Genomic DNA, 13,423 nt, shown 5'->3' on the forward strand with positions numbered 1-13,423 from the left:
ATTGTTTGAACCTGGGAGGTAGAGGTTGCAGTGAGCCAAGATTGTGCCACTGCACTCCAGCCTGGTGACAGAGTAAGACTCTGCCTCAAAAAAAAAAAAAAAAAAAAAAAGGCAGATATTTTAAAAAGATGCAGAAACCAGCTTGAAGATGCTCCCAGTGGTCATATCAACAGCAATTCAAGCATCAAAGTGAATCCAGATTGTAAGCCAGTGTATAAAACAGCAAAGCAGAGGCAAGCGCAGTGGCTCACACCTGTAATCTGAGCACTTTGGGAGGCTGAGGAAGGAGGATCACTTGAGGTCAAGAGTTCAAGACCAGCCTGGGCAAAATGACAAGACCCCATCTCTACAAAAAATAAAAAATTAGCCTGATGTGGGGCATGTAACTGCAGTCCCAGCTACTTGGGAGGCTGAGGTGGGAGGATCTCTTGAGGCCAGGTTGAGGCTACAGTGAGCTATGATCGAACCACTGCACCCCAGCCTGGACAACAAAGCAAGACCCTGTCTCAAAAAAAAAAAAAAAGGACATTTTAAAATGAGGACTATGTAAAGCTAATTATGCTGAACTTCAAGCCTACTGCAATTTCTCTGATCAAGATGCTGTCATGTGAGGCTCAAATCAGAGACAAGGAAAAAAAAAGATGCTATCCTGATGTGTTCAGAAGAGCACAGTGAACAAGTGAAGAAATGTTGAGAAAGCAGCCTGAGAAAGAGCATAGTAGGCCAGGTGCAGGTGCTCACGCCTGTAATTCCAGCACTTTGGGAGGCTGAGGCGGGTGGATCATGAAGTCAGGGGTTCGAGACCAGCCTTGCCAACATGACAAAACCCCATCTCTACTAAAAATACAAAAATTATCCAGGGATGGTGATGCATGCCTATGGTCCCAGTTACTTAGAAAGCTGAGGTGGGAGGATCACCTGAGCCCAGAAGGTCAAGTCTGCAGTGAGCTAAGATCACGCCACTGCACTCCAGCCTGGGTGACAGTCTAAAAAAAATTTTTTTTTTTAATTACTCCACTTAGGCCGTGCACAGTTGTTCATGCCTGCACTTTGGGAGGCCGGGGCAGTTGGATCATTCAAGACCAGGAGTTAGAGATCAGCCTAGGCAACATGGTGAAACTCCATCTTGACCAAAAAAAAAAAAAAAAAAAAATATATATATATATATATACACACACACATACATACACACACACACACAAATTAGCCAGGTACAAGTGTGATCCCATCTACTCAGGAGGTTGATTCCAGCTACTTGGGAGGCTGAGGCATGAGAATGGCTTGAATGCGGGAGGTGGAGGTTGTAGTGAGCCGAAATTGCACCACTGCATTTCAATTATTAATAAAGATATTAATCAGTCAACAATGACATCTTGAAATTGAGAACTCTTCCTATTCACTCAGAAGTTATTTATTTTTATATATTTATTTTGAGACAGAGTCTGGCTCTGTCACCCAAGCTGGAGTGCAGTGGCACCATCCTGGCTCACTGCAATCTCTGCTTCCCAGGTTCAAGCAATTGTCCTGCCTCAGCCTCCTGAGTAGCCGGGATTACAGGTGTGCACTACCACACCAGGCTAATTTTTGTATTTTTAGTAGAGACAGGGTTTCACCATGTTCGCCAGGCTGATCTCAAACCCGTGACCTCAAGTGATCCACCCGTCTCAGCCTCCCAAAGTGCTGGGGATTACAGGCGTGGGCCACCACGCCCAGCAGAGCAGTTCTTTTCAATACAAAGGTTATGTAATTATGTTACCAAAGGTTAAAGATTTGATAGTGTGTTGACTTGAGCTTTTGTCATGCCAGCCCTTTTGTGGGCTAGCCTATTTTGTACTGGCGCTCTCGGCAGGTAGGAATTTAATATCATGTCTTTATCCAAAATTCTGGCTTGACTCTGCATTTTCAGACTCACCTGTTTGAATTTAGCAGCAATGTTTCTAGACACCTGCACTGATTAAACGATTCCAGCCATCGTCCCTTTGGTATCTCCTAGATCATACGAATGATAGCGAGTGATGAATCGTTTTACAGAAACCAGACGTTTCCCTGCCTTTTTCTAAGCTGGGCCATGGCTGTGAGAAATCGGCTCCCAAGAGGACGACATCATGGCCACAGTGATAAAGGGGTCAAGGCCTGGTTCCACGGCCAGCTTGCCATTTGTATGGCCTGTCTGAGCTCTCGGGATTATTCGGAGGAATAAGATTTGGGAACGGCCATTCCGCCCCCTCCTGGAGTCTTGCTTTCCGCTACCGAGACTGGTGGAGCGCGCCTGCAGTCTGAGAATTTGGGGAGGTGGAGGCGGGAGGATCGTTTCAGCCCAGGAGTTCGAAAACACCCTGGGCAACATAGCAAAACCCAGTCTTACAAATAAAAACATTTTAAAAGTTAATCGAGTGTGATGGCACGTGCCTGTAGTGCCAGCTACTCGGGAGGCTGAGGCAGGAGGATCGCTTGAGCCCAGAAGTTGGAGACTGCAGTGAGCCGAGATCGCGCCACTGCACTCCAGCCTGGGCGACAGAGTGAGATCCTGTCTCTAAAAGAAACAGAGGGAGATGGCCGGGCGCGGTGGCGCACGCCTGTAATCCCAGTACTTTGGGAGGCTGAGGCGGGCAGATCACCTGAGGTCGGGAGTTCGAGACCAACCTGACCAACATGGAGAAACCCCGTCTCTACTAAAAACACAAAATTAGCCAGGCGTGGTGGCGCATTGCCTGTAATCCCAGCTACTCGGGAGGCTGAGGCGGGAGAAAAGCTTGAACCCGGGAGGCGGAGGTTAATTGTGAGCCGAAATCGCGACACTGCAACTCCAGCCTGGGCGACAGAGTGAGACCCTGTCTCTAAAAGAAATAGAGAGAGACCAACCCCTACAGAACCGGGTCTGCAGCCCGGGCTTTGTGACTTCTCTCCGCCCCGCTCCCCGTTGCAGACGCGCCCACTTTCCGCCCGGCGCGCCGGAAGTGGCCCAGTCCCGTCGGCCCCTGCGGCCCGCTTGCCGTTGCCGTGGAAACGAAACCGGACAAGGCGCGCTCTGTCCTGGCGCGCCGGTTCCGGTGGGCTCGTGTCAGCTACGCCGCTGTGGATTACGATGCTTAAGGCTAAGATCCTCTTCGTGGGGCCTTGCGAGGTGAGGCCTGGTCCGGCGCGGAAGAGGGAGCGGGGAGCCGGCCTCGGGGCCTGGCATGTCCCCAACCACCTGGTCTGGGAGGCGGGACCCCGGGCCCACCAGGCCCATCCCGGCCAGTGCCCTCGGCCTTTCTGTGAACTCCGTGCTTTTAGACGTTGATTCCAGCCACTGCCGAGAGGGGGTAGTGGAAGTGAACCCGGTGTTACTGAGCCCCGAAGGCCCAAGGTACTAAGTGGCATCATTGGAACCACAGCCTAGGTGTCATGACTCTTTCCTTTGCTTCTGGGATCCCCCTAATGAATGCGTCTGTGGGTCTGGACTTCTGCTTGAGACAGGGTCTCGCTCTGTCGTCCACGCTGGAGTGCAGTGGTGTGATCATAGCTCACTGCAGCCTCGACTTCGCTGGGCTCAAGCAGTCCTCCTGAGTCCTCTGTCTCCCAGGATGGAGTGCAGTGGCATGATCTTGGTTCACTGCAACCTCCAACTCCCGGCTTCAAGCGATTCCTGTCCCAGCCTCCTTACTAGCTGTTACAGGTCCACACCTCCATCCCTGGCTAATTTTTGTATTTTTAGTAGAGATGGGTTTTCACCATGTTGGCCAGGCTGGGCTTGAACTCCTGACCTCAAGTGATCAGACCGCCTCACCCTCCCAAAGTGCTGGGGTTATGGCCATGAGCCACCGTGCCTGGCCTAATTTGTTAATTATTTATAGAGACAGGGTCTCACTATGTTGCCTAGTACCTAGGCTGGTCTCCAACTCCTGGCTCAAGCAGTCCTCCCGCCTCAGCCTCCCAATGTGCTGGGATTACAGGTGTGAGCCGTTGCTCGAGGCCTGGGGTTTTTACTATACGGTCCTGGATCTGTTGGCTATTCATGTGTGTGTCGGGGGAGTGCTAGTGAGGATCACATCTACATGTATACTTATCATCCACAGAAATAAAGCTCAGATGGACTGAAGCTAAATGCATTAAAAAAAAAAAAAAATGCCAGGCGCTGCGGCTCATGCCTGTAATCCCAGCACTTTGGAAGGCTGAGGCGGGCGGATCACCTGAGGTCAGGAGTTCGAGACCAGCCTGACTAACACGGTGAAACCCCATCTCTACTAAAAATACAAAAATTAGCCGGGCATGGTGGTGGGCGCCTGTAATCCCAGTTACTTGGGAGGGTGAGGCAGGAGAATCACTTGAATCCAGGAGGCAGAGGTTGCAGTGAGCCAAGATCGTGCCATTGTACTTCAGCCTGGGCAACAAGAACGAAACTCCATCTAAAAACACACACACACACACACACACACACACACACACACACACACACCCCTGTAGGGGTCTCAGGCCAGGACGAAACTCCATGTAAACAAACACACACACACACACACACCCCTGTAGGGGTCTCAGGCCAGGAACAGTGTCTAATGCCTACCAGCACCTCAGAAGGCCAAAGAGGGGCGATCACTTCAGCTCACGCATTCGAGACCAACCTGAGCAACATGGGGAAACCCCATCTCTACAAAAATACAAAACTTAGCTGGGTGTGGTGGCATACACCTGTAATCCTAGCTACTCAGGAGGCTGAGGTGGAAGGATCACTTGAGCCCTACAGATCAAGGCTGCAGTAAGCTATGAGCATGTCACTGCACACCAGCCTCAGCAACAGACCAAGACCCTGTCATAAAAAAAAAAAAAAAAAAAAGCAATATGTATTACTCATATAATGGAGATGGAGAAACAGCTCTGTGTGAGATTGTTAGCCAGCCACGAGTCCCCAGGCTGACTTTGATCCTCTCTGTGACCTAAAAGAACTTGGCCGGGCGCAGTGGCTCACGCCTGTAATCCTAGCACTTTGGGAGGCGGAAGCAGGTGAATCACTTGAGGTCAGGACTTTGAGATCAGCCTAACATAGTGAAACCCCATCTCTACTAAAAATACAAAAATTAGCCAGACGTGGTGGCACATGTCTATAGTCCTAGCTACTCAGGAGACTGAGTGAGGCAGGAGAATCGCTTGTACCCAGGAGGCAGAAGTTGTGGTGTGCTGAGATCACGCCATTGCACCCCAGCCTGGGCAACAAGAGCGAAACTCTGTCTCAAAAAAAAAAAAAAAAAAAAAAATTCCTTAATCCCATGCTCCCTGGGCCTCGGACCAGGCTGTGCCTACTGCACTAGAGCAGGACAGTGAGGTTATAACCACCCCAATGATCTCCGAGTGCCCGTGACCTATACTGCATCACACCGGGTTCCAGGACACCTCTTGGGGTGCTTTTTTTTGGTTTCCTTCTGCCTTTCAGCAAAGGCCTTTACTTGTTCTCATTTTCACAGAGCGGAAAAACTGTTTTGGCCAACTTTCTGACAGAATCTTCTGACATCACCGAATACAGCCCAACCCAAGGAGTGAGGTGAGCCCTGACAGATCAGAGTCCCAAAGACTCAAAGAGTGTCCGACTGGCTGGGCAGGAGGCTCACGCCTCTAATACCCGCGCTCTGGGAGGCCAAAGCAGGAGGATCACTTGAACCCTGGGCAATATAGGGAGACCCCCATCTCAACTAAAAATAAAATGTTAGCCAGGTATGTTGACATCTGTCTGTGGTCTCAGCTACATGGGAGGCTGAAGCAGGAGAATTGCTTGAGGCCAGGAGTTGGAGACTGCAGTGAGCTATGATTGTGCCACTGCACTCCAGCCTGGGTGACACAGTGAGACCCTGTCTCAAAAAAAAAAAAAAACAATTTAAAAAGACTGCCCAACCATCACCCATCACCCATCACCTACATCCTACTTTTGTTGCTGTTGCCATTCCAAAAGTGTTATGCTGCTTCATTACTAGTGCTGCTGCTGCTCTTCTTTTTTTTTTTTTTTAATTTTGAGACGGAGTCTCACTCTGTCGCCAGGCTGGAGTGCAGTGGCACAATCTCTGCTCACTGCAACCTCCGCCTCCTGGGTTCAAGCAATTCTCCTGCCTCAGCCTCCGGAGTAGCTGGGATTACAGGCATCCACCACCACGCCTGCCTAATTCTTGTATTTTTAGTAGAGATAGGGTTTCACCATGTTGGCCAAGCTGGTCTTGACCTCCTGACCTCAAGTGATCCTCCACCTGGGCCTCCCAGAGTGTTGAGATTACAGGCGTGAGCCACCCCACCCAGCCTACCGCTCTTCTTTTTCCTTTCAGGATCCTGGAATTCGAGAACCCACATGTTACCAGCAACAACAAAGGCACAGGCTGTGAATTCGAGCTGTGGGACTGTGGTGGAGATCCTAAGTATGTTTCCTTTAAATAAAGTCACTTCATCAAATGGTTTAAAATCAGCTTCCCAGGCCAGGCGTGGTGGCTCACACCTGTAATCCCAGCACTTTGGGAGGCCAAGGTGGGTGGATCACCTGAGGTCAAGAGTTCGAGACCATCCTGGCCAACATGGCGAAACCCTGCCTCTACTAAAAATACAAAATATTAGCCAGGCATGGTGGCAGATGCCTGTAATCCCAGCTACTCGGGAGGCTGAGGCAGGAGAATCGCTTGAACCCAGGAGGCGGAGATTGCAGTGAGCCAAGATCCTGCCATTTACACTCCAGCCTGGGCGTCAGAGTGAGACTCTGTCTCAAAAAAAATAAATAAATAAAATCAGCTGCCCACCAGGCACCATGGAGTTGGGCCGAGCATATTTCCTGGCACATAGGAAGAGCCTGATAAAGTATTTGCTGACCTTGGCTGGGTGGGGTAACTCACACCTGTAATCCCAGCACTTTGGGAGGCCGAGTCTGGCAGATCACATAAGGTTAGGAGTTCAAGACCAGCCTGGCCAACATGGTGAAACTTCATCTTTAAAAAAAAATAGGGGCCAGGCGCCGTGGCTCACATCTGTAATCCAGTACTTTGGCAGGACGAGGCAGGCAGATCATCTGAGCTCAGGAGTTTGAGACCAGCCTGGCCAACATAGTGAAACCCCGTCTCTACTGAACATACAAAAATTAGCCCAGTGTGGTGGTATGCACCTATAATCCCAGCTACTCAGGAGGCTGAGGCAGGAAAATCACTTGAACCCAGTAGGTGGAGGTTGTAGTGAGCTGAGATCTCCAGCCTGGGCAACAGAGCCAGACTCTGTCTCAGAAAAAAGTAATATTAATAATAATAATAATACAATGTTTTAAATGAAGAAATTGTCAACCTTTACACAAAATAAAATTGATGTGGTACACACCCGTAGTCCTAGCTACTCAGAAGACTGAGGCAGAAGGATCACTTGAGCCCACATTGGAGGCTGCAGTGAGCTGTGATCCCACAACTGCACTTTAGCCTGAGAAAGCAAGACCCTGTGTCTTAAAAAAAAAGGAATTCATCTACCAACTTTTATTACTAAGATATTCTTTTTAAAGTCCACAGTTAGAATCCAGAATAACCTAGGTCGGGCACAGTGGCTCATGCCTGTAATCCCAGCACTTTGGGAGGCCGAGGCAGGTGAATCACCTGAGTTTGGGAGTTTGAGACCAGACTGACCAACATGGAGAAACCCCATCTCCACTAAAAATACAGAATTAGCTGGGCGTGGTGGTGCATGCCTGTAATTCCAGCTACTTGGGAAGCTGAGGCAAGAGAACCACTTGAACCCTGGAGGTAGAGGTTGCGATAAACCGAGATCACGCCATTACACTCCAGCCTGGGCAATAAGAGCAAAACTCTGTCAAAAAAAGAAAGAAAGAAAGAAAACCAGAACAACCTAACATTCCCTCTTGTTCCTTTTCTTCCTTGCAGGTTCGAGTCCTGCTGGCCAGCCCTGATGAAGGATGCCCATGGAGTGGTGATCGTTTTCAATGCTGACATCCCAAGCCACCGGAAGGAAATGGAAATGTGGTATTCCTGTTTCGTCCAGCAGCAGTCCTTACAGGACACACAGTGCATGCTAATTGCGCACCACAAACCAGGCTCTGGAGATGACAAAGGAAGCCTGTCTTTGTGTAAGGAAACTGGAATTTCTCTTCCTCTTTTGTCTTGAGCATTTTGGATACCTACATATTGTCTCATGCCCTAGAAACCAGCAGCTCCGTCCAGTTACTGAGCACATACTGCACCCTCGGCAGTTGGTGCCCTCTCCATGTGAGTCAGAATTGCCAGGTTTGGCTGGGCATGGTGTCTCCTGCCTATAATCCCAGCACTTTGGGAGGCTGAGGCGGGTGGATCACCTGAGGTCAGGAGTTCAAGACCAGCCTGGCCAACGTGGTAAAACCCCGTCTCTACTAAAAATACAAAAATTAGCTGGGCATGATGGCAGGCACCTGTAGTCCCAGCTACTCAGGAGGCTCAGGCAGAATTGCTTGAATCTGGGAGGTGGAGGTTGCAGTGAGCTGAAATCTCACCACTGCACTTCAGCCTGGGTGACAGGGTAAGACACTATCTCAAAAAAATAAAAAGGCTGGGTGTGGTGGCTCACGCCTGTTATCCCAACACTTTGGGAGACAGATCACTTGAGGTCAGGAGTTCAAGACCAGCCTGGCCAACATGGTGAAACCTTGTCTGTACTAAAAGTACAAAAATTAGCCGGGCGTGGTGGTACATGCCTGTAATCCCAGCTACTTGGAAGGCTGAGGCAGAAGAATCACTTTTACCTGGGAGGTGGAGGTTGCACTGATCCAAGATCGTGCCATTGCACTCCAGCCTGGGCAACAAGAGTGAAACTCTGTCTCAAAAATAAAAACAAAGCAGTATACAGAGTGGGAAAATCCTGCGTGTAGCTATTCTTAGGTATGGCTGGTGGGGAGGCATTCTTTGCTGAAAGAACTTTTGTGGAGAAAAACCTCCAATTCACATATGACACACACATCCCAGAGGTCACACCGTAATCCTGAAAAACAACTGAAAATATTCAAAAACAAAATGAAAGAGAGAATCTATTCCTTTCTGGTTTAAGAACAGAGGAATGGCGGGGCGCGGTGGCTCACACTTGTAATCCCAACACTTTGCGATGTCAAGTTGGGCAGATCACAAGGTCAAGAGATTGAGACCATCCTGGCCAAATGGTGAAACCCTGTCTCTACTAAAAATACAAAAATTATCTGGGCATGACGTTGCATGCCTGTAATCACAGCTACTCAGGAGGCTGAGGCAGGAGAATCACTTCAACCCAGAAGGCCGAGGTTGCAGTAAGCCGAGATTGCACCACTGCACTCCAGCCTGGCGACAGAGCAAGACTCCATCTCAAAAAAAAAGAAAAAACAGAGGAACTGGAGGGTGGTTTCTAAAGTTTCCGTCCTGTCACCAGGTGGCAGTATAGCAAAACCTTTCTCTGTTCGCTGGCGTCAGGAAAGACAACTTGGTCTGTGAACTTCAGAAAGTTAAACAAATGTCTTCTAGAAATTTTATTGGGAGCTAGAAAGAGTCCCTCATTGAGACTCCTTGCCCAATTAACCTTATTTTCATTTTCAAGCGCCACCCTTGAACAAGCTGAAGCTGGTGCACTCGAACCTGGAGGATGACCCTGAGGAGATCCGGATGGAATTCATTAAGTATTTAAAAAGCATCATCAACTCCATGTCTGAGAGCAGAGACCGGGAGGAGATGTCAATCATGACCTAGCCAGCCTCCACCTGGGGCTGCCACAGCTCTAGTGAAATCAGCGTCTTTCTTGGTACAGATCTGAAATTGCATCCAGCTCCTGATGTTTTCTTCTCCCTGTGACTGCAGAGGAAGTGTTTCTACCTGCAGGAAGGCCCCAGTCATGCTCAGACTGCTCTGTCCTGAGTTCAGCTGAGAAAATCCTATCATCGAATTCTGATTTCCTGGCCCCAGAACTTCCCAAAGAGCTGTAAAGTGGAGAGATTTTCCACCTTCACAAGTGTCCGCTTACAGAGTTTGTGGAATTGTAGCTGTCGTAGCCCAAGGATACAACAGTAGTTCAATCCACGTGTATTGGCTTGAATGTGATTTTCATTTGATTCACCCAATAAATACCAACTGGTTGAGCACCTGCTGTGTGTGCACCGCTGTTCTAGCTGCTGACCGTAGACAGCATGCATGAAAAAGATGGAAATCCCCACCCTCGTGGAACTCTCATTCCATTTTCCTAAATATTAGATTGGTGCAAACTAATTGTGGTTTCTGCCATTTTTAATTTTTAACGGCAAAATCCCCAATTACTTTTGCGCCAACCTAATAGTAAGGCAGATTCAGAAACTTGAGTGCAATGTCTTGGATATGCAAAAAAGGAAATAAAAACGCATTCTTCATTTTCTTTAAGAGTTCTAGGCCAGGAGCAGTGGCTCACACTTGTAATCCTGCACTTCGGGACACCGAGGCAGGCGGATCACTTGAGGCCAGGTGTTTGAAACCAGCCTACCCAACATGGCAAATCCCCATCTCTACTACAAATACAAAAATTCACAGGGTGTGTTGGCCCACACCTGTAATATCAGCTACTCGGGTGGCAGAAGCACAAGAATTGCTTGAGCCCGGGAAGCAAGGGCTACGGTGGGCTGAGATTGTGCCACTGTACTCCAGCCTGGATGACAGACTGTCTCAAATTTTTAAAAAGAGATTTGGCCGGGCGCAGTGGCTCATGCCTGTAATCCCAGCACTTTGGGAGGCTGAGATGTGTGGATCGCCTGAGGTCAGGAGTTCAAGACCATCAAGAGATGGTGAAACCCATCTCTACTAACACTATGAAGTTTGCTGGGCGTGTTGGCACACACCCGTAATACCAGCTACTTGGGTGGCTGAAGTATGAGAATTGCGTGAGCTGGGGAGGCAGAGGTTGCAGTGAGTCAAGATTGTGCCACTGCACGTCAGCCTGGGCGACAGAGAGACTGTCAGAAAAAAAAAAAAAAAAGGCTGGGCACGGTGGCTCACACCTGTAACCCCAGCACTTTGGGAGGCCGAGGCAGGTGGATTACTTTAGGTCAGGAGTTGGAGATCAACCTGGCAAACGTGGTGAAACCCTGTCTCTACTAAAAGTACAAAAATCAGCCAGGCATGCTGGCAGGTGCCTATAATCCCAGCTACTCGGGAGGCTGAAGCAGGAGAATTACTTGAACCCAGGAGGTGGAGGTTGCAGTGGGCCAAGATTGCACCACTGCACTCCAGCCTGGGCGATAGAGCAAGACTCAGGTCTCAAAAAAAAAAAAAAGGAAGGAAAGTTAAAAAAAAAAAACATGATTGGGAAATCAAGAATGTGGCAGACGAAAATGTGGCTGGTGAATATTTTCAAAGTAGTTACAATAAAAAATGCATTGCTATTTTCATTATAAGCCTAAAAGGTTTACCTGGTCACTCGGGGGTTTTTCTTTTCTTTTAATTTTTAAATTTACATACCCAATTCCCGCAGAGGGGATTTTTTCAAATTTTAAAAGTTATCAGCCAGGCTTGATGGTTCACACCTGTAATCCCAGCACTTTGGGAGGCCAAGGCAGGCGGATCATGAGGTCAAGAGGTCGAGACCATCCTGACCAACATGGAGAAATCCCATTTTTGCTAATAAATAAATAAATAAATAAATAAAAGCTGTCCTGTTTTTAATGACCCTGTATTTGTTATTCTGTTATGTAATTATCTTTATATATAACAAAATTTGCCATCCTAACCATCTGTAAGCGCAGTTCAGTAGCATTAAATACACTCACATTCTTGTGCACCCATCACCACCATTCATCCCCAGAACTTTCTATGATCTCTGACTGACACTATACCCACCTAACAACTCCCCACTCCTCCTTCCCAGCCACTGACGGCCACCATTCTACTTTCTGTCTCTGTGACCTCCTCTAGGTCTCTTATTTATACAAGTGGAATCCTACAGTATTTTTGTCTTTTCGTGACTGGCTTATTTCCCGTAGCCTAATGATCTCAAGGCTCACCTGCCTTGTAGCGTATATCAGAATCTCCTTCACTTTTTTTAATTTTTATTTTTGAGAGACGGAGTTTCATTCTTATTGCCCAGGCTGGAGTGCAATGACGTGATCTCGGCTCACTGCAACCTCTGCCTCCTGGGTTCAAGCAATTCTCCTGCCTCAGCCTCCCAAGTCGCTGGCATGACAGGCATGTACCACCACGCCGAGCTAATTTTGTGCTTTTTGTAGAGATGCGGTTTCTCCACGTTGGTCAGGCCAGTCTTGAACTCCCAACCTCAGGTGATTCACCAGCCTCAACCTCCCAAAGTGCTGGGATTACAGGCATGAGCCACCACACCCGGCCAGCATCTCCTTCCGTTTTAAGGTAGTATAGTATTCTGTCCTACAGATAGGCCACACTTTTTTATCCATTCATTGGTTGATGGACATTTGGGTGTTTTTTCACCTTTTGGCTCTTGCAAATACACAGCTAGCAGCATGGGTGTACAGTTCACCCAGGATACTTTGGAAGATTATTAGCATTTAATCTCTCCAAGACATTATTTATTTAGATGACCGTGATATGGAGACTATATCCAGTTGGAAAGTGGAATACAAACACAACTTTTTTTTTTTAGACAGTGTTGCTCTGTCACCCAGGCTGGAATGCAGTGGCATGACCACAGCTCACTGTAGCCTCAGGCTCTTGGGCTCCAGTGATCTTGCCACCTCAGCCTCCAAGTCGTTGGGACTAGAGATGCATGCACCAGTAATGGTCCAGCCCACTAATCAGTGCACGCCTTGGCTAATTTTTGTATTTTTCGTAGAGATAGGGTTTCATCATGTTAACCAGGCTGATCTCAAACTCCTGACCTCAGGTGATCCACCCACCTCAACCTCCCAAAGTGCTGGGATTACAGGCCTGAGCCATTGTGCCCAGCCCATACACAGCTTCTAAAAAAGTTTTCGTAACACCAAATTGGTAAACATGTTCAAGAGATTTAATGCACAGAATCACTAGATATGGTGAGTTTATGGTTCATTGTAGAAGCAAGTTTGTTTTAATCATCTTAGGAGTTTTCTTCTTTTTTTTTTTTAAAGCGGGTTTTCATTTTTCTAAAAATTGCACCAATGTAAAGCAAAGCTGTGGTTGATGTGGGTGTGTTTAGGGTTAGCAGTACTTCCCTCACTATGCGCGCATTGGACAGTAGCACAGCCCCAAGGAAAGGATGGCTTTTTTTTTTTTTTTTTTTTTTTTGAGACGGAGTCTTCCTCTGTTGCCCAGGCCAGAGTACAGTGGCATAATCTCGGCTCACTGCAAAGTCTGCTCCCCGAGTTCAAGCGATCCTCCTGCTTCAGCCTCCCGAGTAGCTGGGATTACAAGTGCACGCCACCATGCCCAGCTAAATTTTGTATTTTTAGTAGACACGGGTTTCACCATCTTGGCCAGGCTGGTCTTGAACTCTTGACCTTGTGATTCACCCACCTCGGCCTCCC

At 48.2% G+C, this 13,423-nt stretch overlaps 1 protein-coding gene and 1 non-coding gene across 4 annotated transcripts; one reads left to right on the plus strand and one right to left on the minus strand.

The window, feature by feature from the left end:
* Positions 1 to 2,959: 2,959 nt before the first annotated feature.
* Positions 2,960 to 10,011, plus strand: IFT22 (intraflagellar transport 22). Of its 3 annotated transcripts, XM_032255089.1 has the most exons (5): positions 2,960 to 3,124; positions 5,439 to 5,515; positions 6,285 to 6,374; positions 7,863 to 8,065; positions 9,532 to 10,011. In XM_032255089.1, exons 1-5 carry the CDS (start codon positions 3,086 to 3,088, stop codon positions 9,678 to 9,680), a joined length of 558 nt encoding a protein of 185 aa, XP_032110980.1. In that variant the 5' UTR covers positions 2,960 to 3,085; the 3' UTR covers positions 9,681 to 10,011. The 3 variants fall into 3 exon arrangements, with proteins under 3 accessions (XP_032110980.1, XP_032110981.1, XP_032110982.1); XM_032255090.1 differs by lacking the exon at positions 6,285 to 6,374; XM_032255091.1 differs by lacking the exon at positions 5,439 to 5,515 and having other exon boundaries at positions 2,989 to 3,124.
* A 3,027-nt stretch (positions 10,012 to 13,038) lies between these two features.
* Positions 13,039 to 13,160, minus strand: LOC116534679. The gene has a single exon (XR_004261826.1). It is a non-coding gene; the product is annotated as a U4atac minor spliceosomal RNA (small nuclear RNA).
* Positions 13,161 to 13,423: the final 263 nt, after the last annotated feature.

This window comes from Sapajus apella, unplaced genomic scaffold, assembly GCF_009761245.1.
Source record: "Sapajus apella isolate SASKATOON/1434 unplaced genomic scaffold, GSC_monkey_1.0 scaffold88, whole genome shotgun sequence".
NCBI classification, from domain to species: Eukaryota; Metazoa; Chordata; class Mammalia; order Primates; family Cebidae; genus Sapajus; species Sapajus apella.

Bases quoted from the DNA above. Each gene is read 5' to 3' on its own strand.
- IFT22 (XM_032255089.1), top strand. From the start codon at position 3,086: ATGCTTAAGGCTAAGATCCTCTTCGTGGGGCCTTGCGAG. The intron at 5,516-6,284 runs GTGAGCCCTGAC...TTTTCCTTTCAG, and splicing joins AGCCCAACCCAAGGAGTGAG to GATCCTGGAATTCGAGAACC. The intron at 8,066-9,531 runs GTAAGGAAACTG...TTCATTTTCAAG, and splicing joins CAAAGGAAGCCTGTCTTTGT to CGCCACCCTTGAACAAGCTG.